Genomic DNA, 14,713 nt, shown 5'->3' with positions numbered 1-14,713 from the left:
TCTCAGAAGTTCCCAGAATCAGTGAAATACCAAGTCCTGTCCCTCCCCCTCCAAAAAAAAAAGTTACAATTAATCTAAATAATTAGTTTGGTTTGGCATAATAAGTTTTAGACAATTTTTTAAGGCACTTAATTTCTTGAAGCTCTTGATAACCCTAAAGACCCTGAAATTTCCTAGAAGATGCTGACCACACCGGCAGAACAAGTTTCCTGTCATATAATAAAAGTACGGGTCCAGGCTCTAGCCTAATCCTTTATAGATTTCAAAATGACATTCCCATTTCCCACACACTCTCCAGTTCTTTGGTCCCGGGAAAGTCACTTATCTCTTGGTACTTCCTTGCTGGTGGGTACCCTGTCTCTTAGAATTGAGAATAAAATTATTTATTCAAAAATAAATTAAGTGGCAGATTTTGGTAATAATGATGGATCTCCTCCATTGAGTAAATTTTTCCATTTTAAAACTGACATGTGAATGCTACTTAATTTAGAATCTTGTCATATACCAGTTGTTTAGAGAAACTGGAATATTTATATGTCAACTAAGTAAAGGTATGGGAGAGGGAAAGGAAATTTGGCAATACTCTCTTAGGAGTCATATTGCCCATCTGCCAAAAAAAAGAGACCCAAATTTCCATTAAAAAGAAATGAAAATTGATTAAATCAATGACTAAAGGCTTCCCACAACAAAAAGGAGTATCCAGATTTGTAGCTTCTCCTGCCACTGTGATGGTGGCAAACCTGAACAGTAACCTATTCTTCCTGAAGAAAACAAAGAAAAAAAGGAAAGGTGGGGGATAGGGTGGAAGGAGTAGGAACTAAAGAAGGGGAGGGTCAGATGATGAAAAGAAATTGGAAGAAGTCACTGGAACTAGCTATTATATTAAAGAGGGTAACTTGGTAATGTGATCTCAAAGGCAATATCAATCATCTTTTAAAAATAATTGCTCATAAAAATAGTACCAAAGATGGAATTGAGCAAATGTCCCATTTTCCAAAATGGAAATTTCTTTACAATGTACTACTGATATGCTATTCAAATAAAGAGAATTCCACATACTACAATAAACTTTATATTAACAGCAGATCATTAAACCAAATAGTATGTGGAAGTCTCAGAGAGAAAAATAAATCAATCACTTGGCATTAATATGGGTTCATGAAGAATAAGTTTTACCAAACAACTTTTTTAAAGGATTTACTAGGATAGCATATTTAAAGGATTCCATAATAGATATCTTGTTTTCATTAAGGCATCTGCCAAAATATCCTTTTAAACAAGATATGTGGATGGGATGGAAACACAATTAAAGGGACTCAAAACTGGTTGAATAGTAACATTTTAAAAATACTGTTTAACTGATTGATGTCAACCTGGCAGGAAGTCTCTAATTGCATGCCATAGGAATCAATCTTTGGCTGATCCTTTTTAGTGATTTTAATAATGACTTAGAAAAGGACTTGGTAAAAATAAACTTTAGGTACTGTATAAGTTTGAGTCTTTTTTATAAAGATAAAAAGGCATGCTGTGTCAACTGTACAGGTGATGGAAAAATAGGAAGAGTAAATGATATATGAAAGATGATTAAATCTAATCATCTTTCATATCATTTACTCTTCCTATTTTTCCAGATTTAAAATCTAGATTTAAAAGGAGCTTGACAGGCTGGAAGGTTGGGCTTTTATAGAAAGATGACATTTAAGAAGTATGAGGCTCAAAATGAGTAATTATAAACATGCTTGAAACTTGAATTCACAAAAGCTTGTATTTAAAACAAAACAAAACTTGGCAATACTAAACAGCTACAAACTAAGTAGGAGATAATGACATGATGGATTTATTTACATTAGTAGATATAGAATATCATATTATTGAATATAATAGTAGCACTGGTCAGACTACATCTACTATATTATGTCACTTCTAAAAACTATATTTTAAGAGGAATATTGACACAGTAGAACTTTTACATCCAGAAGTTGAGAAATTAGAATGATGAAGCACCTGGAAATTAGGTGATATGCAACTGTTAAATGAACCTTAAGAGATTTTCCTTAAGAAGAAGACTGGAGGAACAAAGGATGATAGATATCTTCAAGAATTTTTAAAACTGTCATATGAAAAAGAATGGAAAGATCTTTTGTGTTCTTACCAGAAGGCAGAAATTATAAGGGCACATTTCAACCTCTCCCAGTTAGAGTTATCTATCAATGGAATGAGTTTCTTGAAAAACTGAGCTATCCACCACTCCTTGTATTCAGAGTCTAAATAACTACCAATTCAGGGGTGCCATCCAGGTGATTCCTGTGTTATAGATGATGAGAGCTGATAATCTCTAATTTCCCTGCCTTTCTGTGGTAACATTTCAAAATGCAATTGTCATTGTCACACAGTCAGATTCTGCTTTAAATTTTCAGTCTGTACAAAACTTTAAGCTAATTCTTTTTTACTTTCAAACATTAATGACTTTAATCAAGGAAGAACATTAATTAAAACAAACCAAGGAAATATAAAAGGAAATCAAATTTCTGAGTTTGCCAGTTTTTATTCTTTTTTTGAAGACATCAACCAGAGTTTAGTTTAAAAGCTTTAAGTAACCTAAACTGGAATGGAATTATCCAAAGAAATTTTTACAAAAAGAATTTTTCAATAGGATTTTGAAAAGGCAATGAATTTGCTACTTGCTTTGCCTCATAATGACATTGGAACTGTCCCCCAAATCCCATTTTAAATTTTATGGGGTTTTTTTTTTTCTTAATATCAAAAGTGTGTCGACAAAAACAGGATATTCTCTATCTCATAAGTTCCAGTCCTAGCAGAGATATAATTTCAAGTCATAGCTAAGTGAAAATAGATCTGTAGGACTAAGGCTAGTTAAATCTCAGCATTATTTCACCGAGAGTTAATACCTACACACTCCTGGCTATTCCTGCACCAACTCTCTACTGCCATCTGGGTCTAGTTTAAGCCAAATGGATATCATCACAGAACTAATTGTGGACAGCAAGAGATAATACGATTCCAGAATTTGATGTAAAAGAGATATAATCATGGTCATAACTTATATGTTGGAGGTTAGTTTTAATAAGATAAACAAAATAACTTGCCAACTGAATATAATTTTTAAAAAAACCGTTTGCCAATAGATTGAATAACAAAATATGAGTTGGTATATAATTAATTGTATTGAATTATCTACGTAAAAAAAGTATTGCTTTTCAAATAATATGTCTATACCTCCACTTTCATTTAAAATTGCTATATCTTAATGATTATAGAAATAGTTCGCCTGCTTAAGTGGCAGTTGCAGCTGAATTTTTTTCCAAGGGTGGAACCGAATTTTTAATTGAATTTCATAATTCTGCATGATGCGATCTAACCACAATAGTGCATAGGACTCTAGGATACGGTACAAAAATCTTAACACAGTCTAATGCTGAGAAAAGGGATAAATGTGATAGGAAGTAGATTTATGATGATGTAAGTAGAGAAAACTTTTCTTCATTTTCCATGTTGGGTTTTTGCAGCAAAAACACAGAATTTTTATTTGTTCCTTTTTTATGTATCACATATTTTCAGTAGAGTAGAAGTTATTACTTTACAGTAAATATCGGTAACCATAAATATCCATGGCACTGAAGAGCATTTTTTAAATATAACAGAGTCCCTGTTGAAAGGCGTATAAATTCTAAGTTGAAAGGTTCACTATAGGTGAAATACTAGAGAAATACCATTCCTCATCATATAATGTTTACTATGCTCCCTCCTGTGCATGGCATTTATATTTATATGCTGTGTTAAAGAATTAACTATTAAATCGAGACAGAACAAAAAGATGTTTGATATTTTACAAAGTATCATTTCTGTGTATGTATGTGTACACACATATGTTCTAGCTAATGTTCAACAATATGTTTATGTTCCCCATTAGCCTGAGGAGTTGCTTATAAACCAAAACACACTCTTAAAGGGTAAAAGCACCTGCTATTTTGTGATTGCATCTCTTCTGATTGAACTGGTAAATTAAATTGCAGAGAGCCAGGGAAAAGGAACAGGTTGGGTGTTTTGTTTTCATTGAACATTACACAGCCCTTCAGGCTAACATTTAACATTACTCAGCTAATGTGGAACATTACCTCGTTATAAACAGTTGGTTAGATGCCGTCTTCTGCCATGAAGCTACAAACCTGCACAAATAAAAATGACTGTTCTCCTATTTAGAAATCTATAATATGGAAGTTAATTTTCGCATATACCTTCTAAACACATTTATGTTTTCACATTAGGACATTATATACTTAGGGAAAATGCAATGAAACCTGCCAGAAGTGTTTTTGATAAGGAAGTTGTAGCGTGATATATTTGAAAGTTCCCTGCCTTATTATTGTCTAGTCATTTCGGCATAAAACACCGGAGGCTTCCCACCACCCCCATTGCCAGTGGTTCTGCTAATAAAATTAGACCACCTGCTGCTAAAGCTGCCTATTTCCTCAAAGCAGTTACATATTTTAGGATCCCACAGGGTCCTCAAGTCTGTAATGTTATATCATTTAAAGAGTAGTTGTAGTCAGAAAAGTGACTAGGTAAAAATGGCACCTTCCTCTTCCCCGTATCTGTTTATTCCATTGAAAAACACAAATTTTACAATTCTTTGCAAAATTAATATGGTTCTGCATGGTCTGCTTCTTACAGTGAGGTAACTATTCCCAATGAGAAGGTGAAATTTTTTATTCATTCAAACTATGAAAAACTTTAACAGCACTTTTGAAATGTTTTTGTTATTATTTTTCTTCTTCTTTTTTTAAATAGCTTTTTATTTACAAGTTATAGCATGGATAATTTTACAGCATTGACAATTGCCAAACCTTTTGTTCCAATTTTTCCCTTCCTTCCCCCTACACCCTCCCCTAGATGGCAGGATGATCAGTAGACGTTAAATATATTAAAGTATAAATTAGATACACAATAAGTATATATGACCAAACCATTATTTTGCTGTTTTGTTATTATTTTTCAAAAATGTTTGAGTCTTCATGGCTCCAGTTGAGATTTTCTTGGCAAGGATACTAAAGTGGTTTGTCATTTTCTTCTCCAATATGATTAAGAGATAACTAATCTCCAAGACTTTTATATCGTCCTATGGACATTTTCTTTTTACTGGTTGCAATTGATAATACACCTAATTATAAAATTTGCATTCTCCAGTAGCTTCAAGTTTCAATATTCATGATATAAATATAATTTACTTAGATTTCTAAAAGAATAGAGGCAAAATATAACATCAGTTTATTATAATTGAAGCCTCTAGATTCACAGCGGTTCTCAAACTTTTGTTTTCAGTATCTTCATGTTGTTAAAAAAAACTATCGAGGATCTGTTCAAAGAGTTTTTGTTCACATGGGTTATATTTATAGCTATTTACTATATTAGAAATAAAAAATGATTTTGAACTTGTTGACCCTATGAAAGGTTTTCAGAGACCCCAAGAATTCTTTGGACTATACTTTGAGGACCACTGATCTAGAACTTCATTGTGGTGTAGTAGTAGCATTGGGTCTTAATGATGATAAGAGTCATTGAGAGGTTCTACTTAGTTGGAAAGGCTTCAAGTATGGCGACAACAAAAGACTATATCCACTGTGTAACAGTTAGCAGAGTTAAGTTTGGTGAGATTCATCACCACAGGACTGGCCACCTGGTAATAAATATTTTGTGTTTGTATCTATTCAACAAATAGATAAGAATGCAAAATGGCTTTTAATTCTGTATTTCTTTACACTTCTACAGTTAGTCATTTATCTTTTTAATTTGCCATTGTTCTGCAAAATCTTGTGAAAAACACATTGCTGAAAGAACTGAACCATATCTATATTGAAATTCTCTGTAAATTCATGGTAAACAAAATCAGAAAACCTAAAGATGTTGCAGTTAGATGGAAAGTTGCTTAAGCATTTTCCTTGGAGAGATAAATAATGAAGTTGGAGAAATTGTGCACTTAAGGAACAATGAGATCCATTGACTATTTAGTTAAATTACTCACACTAAATATCGAAAGATAAACCTCTATAAATATAATTTATATTTTTTATACATATATAAAAATAAATATAAGTATAATATTCTCTTAACCTCTCATTCTGTTAAGTGACTATGAAGATGAGAATCTGAATTAGAAAAATGTAAGCTTGCCTATTCCCTTCTAATGTTTTCATCAAGGATATTCTGGATGCATGCATAAATAATTTTCTTTGCTATAGAGTTTTCACAAAGAAATGTGGACCACAACTACACAGGAGAGAAGGCTTCAAAAAAAAAAAAAACAAATAAAAACAAAACAAAACAACAACAACAAAAAAAACAGGGATCTCTACTGGTAGAGGAGCTACCCATATCACTGAAATCATAGATCTACCTAAGCATCTACAGGAATAAACATCTATAATGTGCTATTCGAATCCCTGAATAGACATGATACATCCTTTTCTTGAAGAACTTGGAATCTAACAGGAAAATAAGTCAAACAGAAAATAAACATGAAATTATTACTCCATAAAAATGCATTTGAATTAAAACACAAAGAACCATGGTTAGTTTAAGGAGAAGGGTTAGAATCAATTGAGATCAGAAAAAAGAAGTAACTTTTAAATAAAGCTTCTGAAATAGCAAATAATTGTTTTATCTGGTAAAATGCTACCACTATAATTTTAAGTCAGTTCTAACAAAGAATGGAAACTGTATAAGAATTTGGAATTTCTTGAAAAAAAAACTTTTAATTCCCTCATTTCCCCCCCTCCCTTTTTTTTTTGTTTTTTCATTCTGACACTTATTTTTCATATCTACCAGTGAGAGCCAATTTTCATTTTCAAATATGGTAGGGTTGGTTCCATTTTAAAGACAGGGCATGTTGATGGTCTTAGTCATCAAAATAATGTGCTTTTCAATTCAAAAAATATTATTCCTTGAGGCATGCTTTTAATAATTACATGATTAATTAAACAGATTTACTTTTGTCAGAAAGACTACTATGAACATTTATTGAAAAACAAATATTGCCCTTTGCTGTGTTATATTGTATAATTATTTCTAAAAAATAGTTGGAAAAATAAAATGATAAACACATTTTCTGTTACTGTATCTCAGTAGTGTTTGAATTATTCTGACTAGAGAGCTATATGCAATATTTACATAGTATTAATTTCCCTTTCTTACATAAATATAATATCCTTGGGGGATTTTTTATTTCTCAAAACATAATTTTGTACCCTAAATGGTGACATGAAAAAAAATGTTTATAATAAGGGTTTTTTGCCCCTAGCCAACATGATATATTTGGAAGATTCTTTATTGTAGAATCCATTTTGAATCAATTAACAGTGTCTGAATTCTTCATCTTTAGGTAATATGCAGGTACCTTTATTTTTTTTTTAATTTATAAAATGAATTCATTAAACTAACTGACCTCCAAAATCCTTCCCAAATCTTAAGGTTGTGATTTGACAGTATTCCAGTAAACCTGATATAGCTTAATACTCACATAGAACAATTTCACCCTTTTTCCTCTCTTAAGAAGATAATATCCACAGTAGAAAATACTTTATGGTTTTGTGGTATTAGAATATAGAATGAATAAATGCCATACGAGGATCAAACATTTGGTTACCATTTTACTATCTCTTAGTAAGCTCAGGCTTTGCAAGGGACTTTTTGTACCTGAAATAGTACAAGTTAATTTAAGAATTCTTTGCAGGCAAGATATCTTGAACCAGAAACACTGAAAATTATCTTGTTTTTTAATCTCCAGAACCAGAAACACTGAAAATCTTTTCATTTTTTAGTCTCCCTCTTTTGTCCCCATTCACCTAACTTAAGTAAATACAGGAAGTTAAAAAGAAAAGTTTATTGGAAGTACTCTTCTTCAAATATGGTTACAGCTTAAGATGGAGTATATAATATAAAGTGGAATTACATGAATTATCTTTTTTTTAATTGCAAAATCAGCAGATTATAAATTTCTTAAAGAGATACTTTGTTTATATTTTGTATACTTATTCTGCTAGCCCCTAGGTTAAGCTCATATATCATGTGCATATTTCATTATTATATAATTGTGTGCTTCATATGTTTGCACTTTTCTTGGTAGCCTAACAGAAAGAGCACAACTTTTGAAGAATGTCTTTAAGAAAAATCATGTGAACTTGTACCGTTCTGAATCTTTGCAACAAAATCTACTCCGTAAGTGTTTATCCTTTTAAAAAAGTATACCTTAGCACGATTCTATTATAGGAATAAATATTGTTGAAATAAGGTTTTTATGGTGTTGGGCAAAATAAAAATCATTGCATGATAGAAAATAGCATGTATGTCACTGAAAAGTAAAACATATAATTAACATATCAGAAGCAAATTCCTGTAGTCCAACAGTCTAAATTTATCTGTATAATATAGATATAAAAAATAAGACATCAACAAAACAAACAATAAAATGTTATATTTCCTGGTCCTTTGCCACATTTCAAAAAGGTTCCAGTGGTAGAATGTGATGAATATCATAAAGTATTTTGGAGAATGAATACTTTATTAGATTTTATTAATTTTTATGATAGATCATTTTTTCTTGATCTATTTTGCATAAAGAGTCAAATTCTTTCTTTAAAATATAATCTACTTTTCTTTTTCACTACAAATATCCATAACTATGCAAACTCTTACAAAATTGGTTTGGTACTTCAACCTGTTAATATTATAAGCATCTAAAAAATAAGCATTATTATTGAAAACCTTAACTGTATCATCAAGCCTAAAGTAAATTCTCCTTCATATCGTTAATGTTTAAAAGGTTGGGGTTTTTGTTTTTGTTTTTTTTGGGGGGGAGAGACTAAGGTTATTATTTGCATATCTGGTTTATTTTTTATTTATATTTACTATAACTTTTTAAATTACATTTAAAATATAGGAAACTTTTGACAAAAATAGAGAATGTATTCTAGAGAGCTCTGAGAATAAGAAAATTTAGAGACACTGCTCTTTATATTAATCCTGCTCTTGGACTTCCCTAATCATATTGACCAAAGAGCCCATTTTCAGTGGCAGAACCATGGAGAGAGAAGCATTGGAGGTAACCCAAGGGAGGAGGACCTATTTGTCCATAGCGCCAAGAAACATGATAAATGCAAAGTATCATCTATGCTGTATAACCCATGGATGTTCAAACCGTCAAGTGACAGGGATTCGCCCTAGTCAAGTTCCAGATGCTTAATCAGAATAAATAATTTCTCCTTTCTTTTGTAGATGGCTACGCTTTCTCTCAAGATGAAAATGGAATAGTTTCACAGTCGGAAGTCATTCGAGCTTATGATACTACAAAACAAAGACTGGATGAATGGTGAAAGGGACTTGACTGAAGAAGTGGGCTCGAATACTTACTTTCCTGAGACAACCTACTAGGGCTTTACTGGAATCTGCTAAATCATTCCAGTCCAGGAAGTTACAAAAAAGATCCGTGCTGATGTCATTGCGTGAAGTTCAGATCCATCTCTTCTGTAGACAGAAGCACTGTGCAACTCTACTGGAACTACATCTCTTTCAAAGTTTTCTAAACAAGTATTTGCTTCTATCTTTGTAAACAGAAGTTGAAAATGACCTTGTCTCCTGCCAGATTGCTCACTTAAAATGAGGTTTTTTTCAGTGTTGTTCTTACTCCATAGCTAGGGATAAAGCTAGTGCTGAGATTGCTGAATATAACTGAACGATGACAGATCTCTGCTGTTTATGAAAAAAATGTGAAATGGCATTATGTCAAAAAGGGACTGGACTGTTGGTAACAAGACTCAGATTCGAAATGAGCTGATAACCAGCATTTTTAAGGGGCGGACTCATCTTTCCGAGTAAAATTTCTAAGCAAGGCAATGATGGTTGTGAGTGTCAAAACCGTCCTAATAAATGTTTGCCAAAGAAGTTCAATAAATGTATTTCTCTTTCAGTAGCCATTTGCACAGAAATGTCAAAGGAAAATTTCCTTCTTGTCATTTTGTCAGAACTGCATGCTTGACTTTTTATCCGTAAGATGATCAGTTTGCAAAAATGAGTCAAATTCAGGTTTCGTCTATGGCATTTGCTACTAAAATCTGTAACGTTTTGCACCTTCAGCCTTACGAATGCTTCTTTCTTCCTTGTCTCGTTTATCTGTCAGTGTCAGAGAGGTACATTTTCACGTGGCAACTCTCTTAGTTGTGATGGTAATTTTTTAATGTTGTGTTTCTATCTATTAGCCAGCTCTAGTGGATTTCCATCTTTTTCTATGATGTTTCTCTGCTCTAAATTTTGTGGCCTGACGTGGTATTGTAAAGTCCTAGGAGGAGCTTTTTTTTTTTTTCCACTTGAGAAAAACACATTTACATATTTATATAAGATTTCCAAAGTTTCTGTTCAAATATTTGGAATACCACATCAGATAAATGCATTTGCTTTTATAACGTCCTTTGATTTACTTTCCAATTCCCCCTTGAGGTTACCGCTGTCTTATATAGACAAGCCATGTGTAATTTATATTTAAGAAGGAGTAATTAGTTTGCTGTTCGGTTGTCAGAAGTAGCTACCACATTTCATTTAACTAAAATGAATCATATGTTAATGGAAAAAATACATTTTTAAGATGCAAAAAAAAATGCTCATTTTACCCAAGGCCATAGTTGAGAAATGAGGAGCACTCCTCGATATAGATGGTTGTATCGATATGCTTGTTAAATGAATGTTTAGTTCATTTGACACTTCTGAACTATTAAAAATGCCTATTTTGCTACGAAAAGCAAGTGACAAAATATGCTTGAAGAAGCATAAGCAAATTTGTATTCCCATTTTAAACATATTGCTTTTATTTTAGATAAAGAGAACTCCAATTTCCAGATACTTATAGTAGATTGAAACACATGTTGCCTTTTAGTGAGTAGCAGATTTGCCTTTCAGTGGACAAGAGATGCCTAAGACATGAAACTTGCTTCTTTTTTTGTTTTGTTTTTTCCTTTTTAAAAATTTTGTATGTAAAACATTTCCATATTACTCATTCTGTAAGCCTCTTTTTAAGAAAGGAGAGTTTACTAAATCAACCCTTGAGTTTAACAATTTCACAGTCATCATTCTAAATTCAGATTTAAAATAATTGGGTCATATCTTAAGAGCATCTAAAGTCCCTTTCAGTTTTGAACTTCTCTGGTTCTATGACAAAAGAATCATTTCACTCACTGTATCCCGAGCTATCCTCTACTTTTTTGTCAAGTAAATTCCCCTTCCTTTCTCCTTTACCTATAGAAACATGTCACATCTTCAACTTAACTTTAGTTTAAGGCACTTCCAGCGCATATTCAGAAATCCAGTTTTAAGGAATCATGATCTAGAAAGATTATTGAAGAGTTGAGTATTGAATAATAGAGCTATTTTCTGAATTATGTCATTTCTAAAGTTTAAAATATATAATGTCCAAATATTTATCCCTTCTTTTAAATGTCTTTAGTCATCCCTTCCCTAGTTCATATATTTTTATATACTATCCAAGTGAAGATTTTTGAGAAAGAATCATGAATATTCAAAAAGAAGTACATATATCCCATATACCAAAAAAAAGCGATCTTTCCAAAAAATCATCTTCTACTTCTATTTCCTGCCTCTTATCAATCTTACTCTTCACAAGACCTTAACTTCCAAAAGATATCAATGAGATAGAATTGAATTTCCTGGCTTGAAGGTAATACTTATATTATTGATCCATGGTTTACTTTGGTGAAATTTATTAATATTAATGAGATATCCTATTTAAATGATTCTCTTTAAATTCACAAAATTAATTAATTTATCATGACTCAATTTCTCCCAGCACTTGAGTTACAGTCTGGCATAGAAGTCAGGGTGCTAGATTTTAAGTGAAGGCAACTATTCTAATTCTGCCACTGACACTTCGTATGGCCAAGGTAATTTACCCCTCTGAACCTCATTTGTCTCATCTGGAGAATGAAGACTATAATCCTTGTAGTTCCTTTTTCATAGGTTAATGGGATCTTATGAAATGAGAATATTTTATAAACTTGAAAGCATTCTATAAATTTTCATTCTCAATAATATCCACATTTCTATCTCATAAAGAACATTTTAACCAAAAAGAAAAAAGTCATGTCTTTGTTTTCATGATATCAAACCTTAGGAAAACTTAAAATATATATTTAATCATAGGATCTTTACATTGTTAAAGCAAATCACAGCTACTCTAAGATTCCTTGTTACCTTCTTCATAAGAAAAAAAAAGTTTTCACAGGATTAGTAGAGCTGAGGTACACTAATTCTATCTTCTCTTCATAGCCTATTCTGAGTTAGAAGTCTGTTTTGGAAATCAGACATCCCAAGTTGGTTTTTATTCTTAGGCACTAAGGAAACTTGTTGCTTCACAAGAACTACTGCTTATAAATTTTTCACATGCAAATCTCAACCTATCTAGCTGTATCAGGGTTTTGATTGTATATTTGCACCAAGAAGTTGCTATTTTCTGAAAAATATTAACGGCCCAATGGTATTTCTCAGGAAGTTAGTGTAAAAAAAGAAAAAAAAAGTGAAATGGTCCAGATATTTTAGTGAAGAAAAAAAAAAAAAAAACTTTAGGCCATCTTTGCCTGTTGCTAATCAGGTCAGATGCACTCTGGGGTCTGCTAATTTCAAGTGAGAACAATGAGTGGTCAGTTATTGAGTATTAAATTTTATTGTGAAACATTAAATTATAATTTCTGAACCCAGTATTTTCCAAATTCAGTATGGAATGCACTCCGTAATTTGTAAAATTCTGCATAATGTGCAGTGCTTAATAACAGCTTTGCATTTAAAATCCCCTTTCATAAACAATGCCTCTATAACATTGGATTTCTTACAACCAGTTATGACATGCTTGTAATCATGTCATAATTATTACTAGCTAAGTAATTCTTGGTGATTTTTGCATATATGTGAAATTGCTTTTTTGCTCATTTAAGAAGTCGTTCTGCCAATAAAGTAATAGACTTAGGAATGATCTAAAAAATTGTTCCTCCATATAACTGTTAAATACAAATACCCACACACACCAACACATATTTTTGTTTGGTTTTCTTTGTAAAGTATATAACACCACCCATGATTAGGGGCCTAATAAATGAGATGATAATGATAATGAAAATTTCTACTATATGTATGAAAGTTACCATATTGAGAATTTTTCTCATTTAAATAACTAAATGTCCTTTATGAAACTTCTACTTTGTTGGGTTTTAATTAACCTTGGACAGCTATAAAATTGGAAAGTATGTTAAATTTTAAAGGAAAGGAAATGATTTTTCCCTTTTAAAATCTCGATTCACAGCTATGCTTCTGATGAGTTTATGGTTTGTCTGCATGAATTAATATTCTAACGTGGTCTGAGCAAATGCATGGCTTTTCCTATAAATCTTGATATTTCCTTCTGCTTTCCAAAGTCATATCATAGTATATCCAAGAATTAATGTTCATCAGTAGGTAAATGCGTTGGTCCTCAGTTCAGCCTTTTAAAATGAGTTTATTCTTTTCAAACAAATTTCAGGAGAAGTGACTAAATCATTTCTTTGAATTGATTGACAGAATTTTGCGTTTTGAAGTTTTTTGGCAAATAAACCTCTTAAGGAGGAAATATGGTAGCATTCTGAAGATGGGATTCTCATACCTGCTTATTCCTAATTCTGACTTTCTTTAAGTGAATCTCTTGTTGTAAAATGTGACCAGAATATATAAAAAGATTACATGTGTGTCGTTGTTCTAGAATAGAAGCCATAAATACAGTGAGCAGTGAGGTTTTTTTTTTTTTTTTCCTATCTGGAGCTTCATTTTTGACTTAAGTATTTCAATGTATATTAAGTGAACATGCTGCATTGAAAGCAGCAACCAGGCAAAGCTATAGTTTGCATTAAAGGGATTGTGGGATTGTCTGATTGCACCTCACTGTTAGTACAGAAGCTGTTGTGGAACCTTCACAGTTGCATGAGTGGAGAATTGTTTTGACTCTGTGTTTATGGTAGTTTTCTCAGGTTTGTTTTAACTTGACATTAAATGCACTGTGTTTTATAAATAGTTATTAAAATTTAGTAATGTTCAGTTCTGTGCAGTGTTACATGTCACTGGCATTTTGTGAATGTGCATGTTTTGACTGCAAATTTTAAATGCATCGTCTTTTAATTGTTATTAAAATGAAATAAAATATGCCATTACATAAAAAAAGTCTTCATGTTTTCAATACTGATCAGAAATTTTTCAAAATAATTGTTTAAGTGAGTTTCTTTAAACCCAAATGATGTATGAAAGCTAAAACATCAAAAAAAAAAAAAAAAAAAAAAGCTAAAACATCGGAAATTGTTTTGTTTTGTAAAAAGTTGTTTTGGGGAAATCACAAAAGATCCCCTCCTTTTAAACTGAGGAAATGAAACATAATGACAATTGAGGATGCTCTTTTTCCTGCTTTGGTATGAGGTGTTTACTTGCATGGAAATAAGAGAAAGAGAAAATTGTTTTTATTATTGTTGATTAATATTCAATGCTACTCCATATTCTTCGGCTTTATTTTCACCAAAACCAATTTTATTCTAAGCATCCCTATTAGCTATAACAGAGCTCTGTAAAAGACAAGTCCATTCATGTTAAGTAAATTTTTTTTTGAAGCACTCGTTTTATTTAC

The 14,713-nt window shown here is 31.7% G+C and overlaps 1 protein-coding gene across 2 annotated transcripts in view; it reads left to right on the top strand.

Moving 5' to 3' along the window:
- The window catches only part of ATP8A1 (ATPase phospholipid transporting 8A1), a 256,720-nt gene extending 242,461 nt beyond the window's left edge, over positions 1-14,259 (top strand). For both annotated transcript variants that reach the window (XM_051966099.1, XM_051966098.1), the window contains exons 36-37: positions 8,141-8,232; positions 9,289-14,259. In XM_051966099.1, the coding sequence (XP_051822059.1) occupies positions 8,141-8,232; positions 9,289-9,386 (190 nt within the window). In that variant the 3' untranslated portion in view covers positions 9,387-14,259. The remainder of the gene's footprint in view (positions 1-8,140; positions 8,233-9,288) is intronic.
- The last annotated feature ends 454 nt before the right edge of the window (positions 14,260-14,713 follow it).

The sequence above is a fragment of the Antechinus flavipes genome, chromosome 6 (assembly GCF_016432865.1).
Source record: "Antechinus flavipes isolate AdamAnt ecotype Samford, QLD, Australia chromosome 6, AdamAnt_v2, whole genome shotgun sequence".
In the NCBI taxonomy this organism is placed as follows: domain Eukaryota; kingdom Metazoa; phylum Chordata; class Mammalia; order Dasyuromorphia; family Dasyuridae; genus Antechinus; species Antechinus flavipes.
The sequence above is the reverse complement of the archived record's forward strand: the minus strand, read 5'-3'. Positions and strand labels throughout refer to the sequence as shown.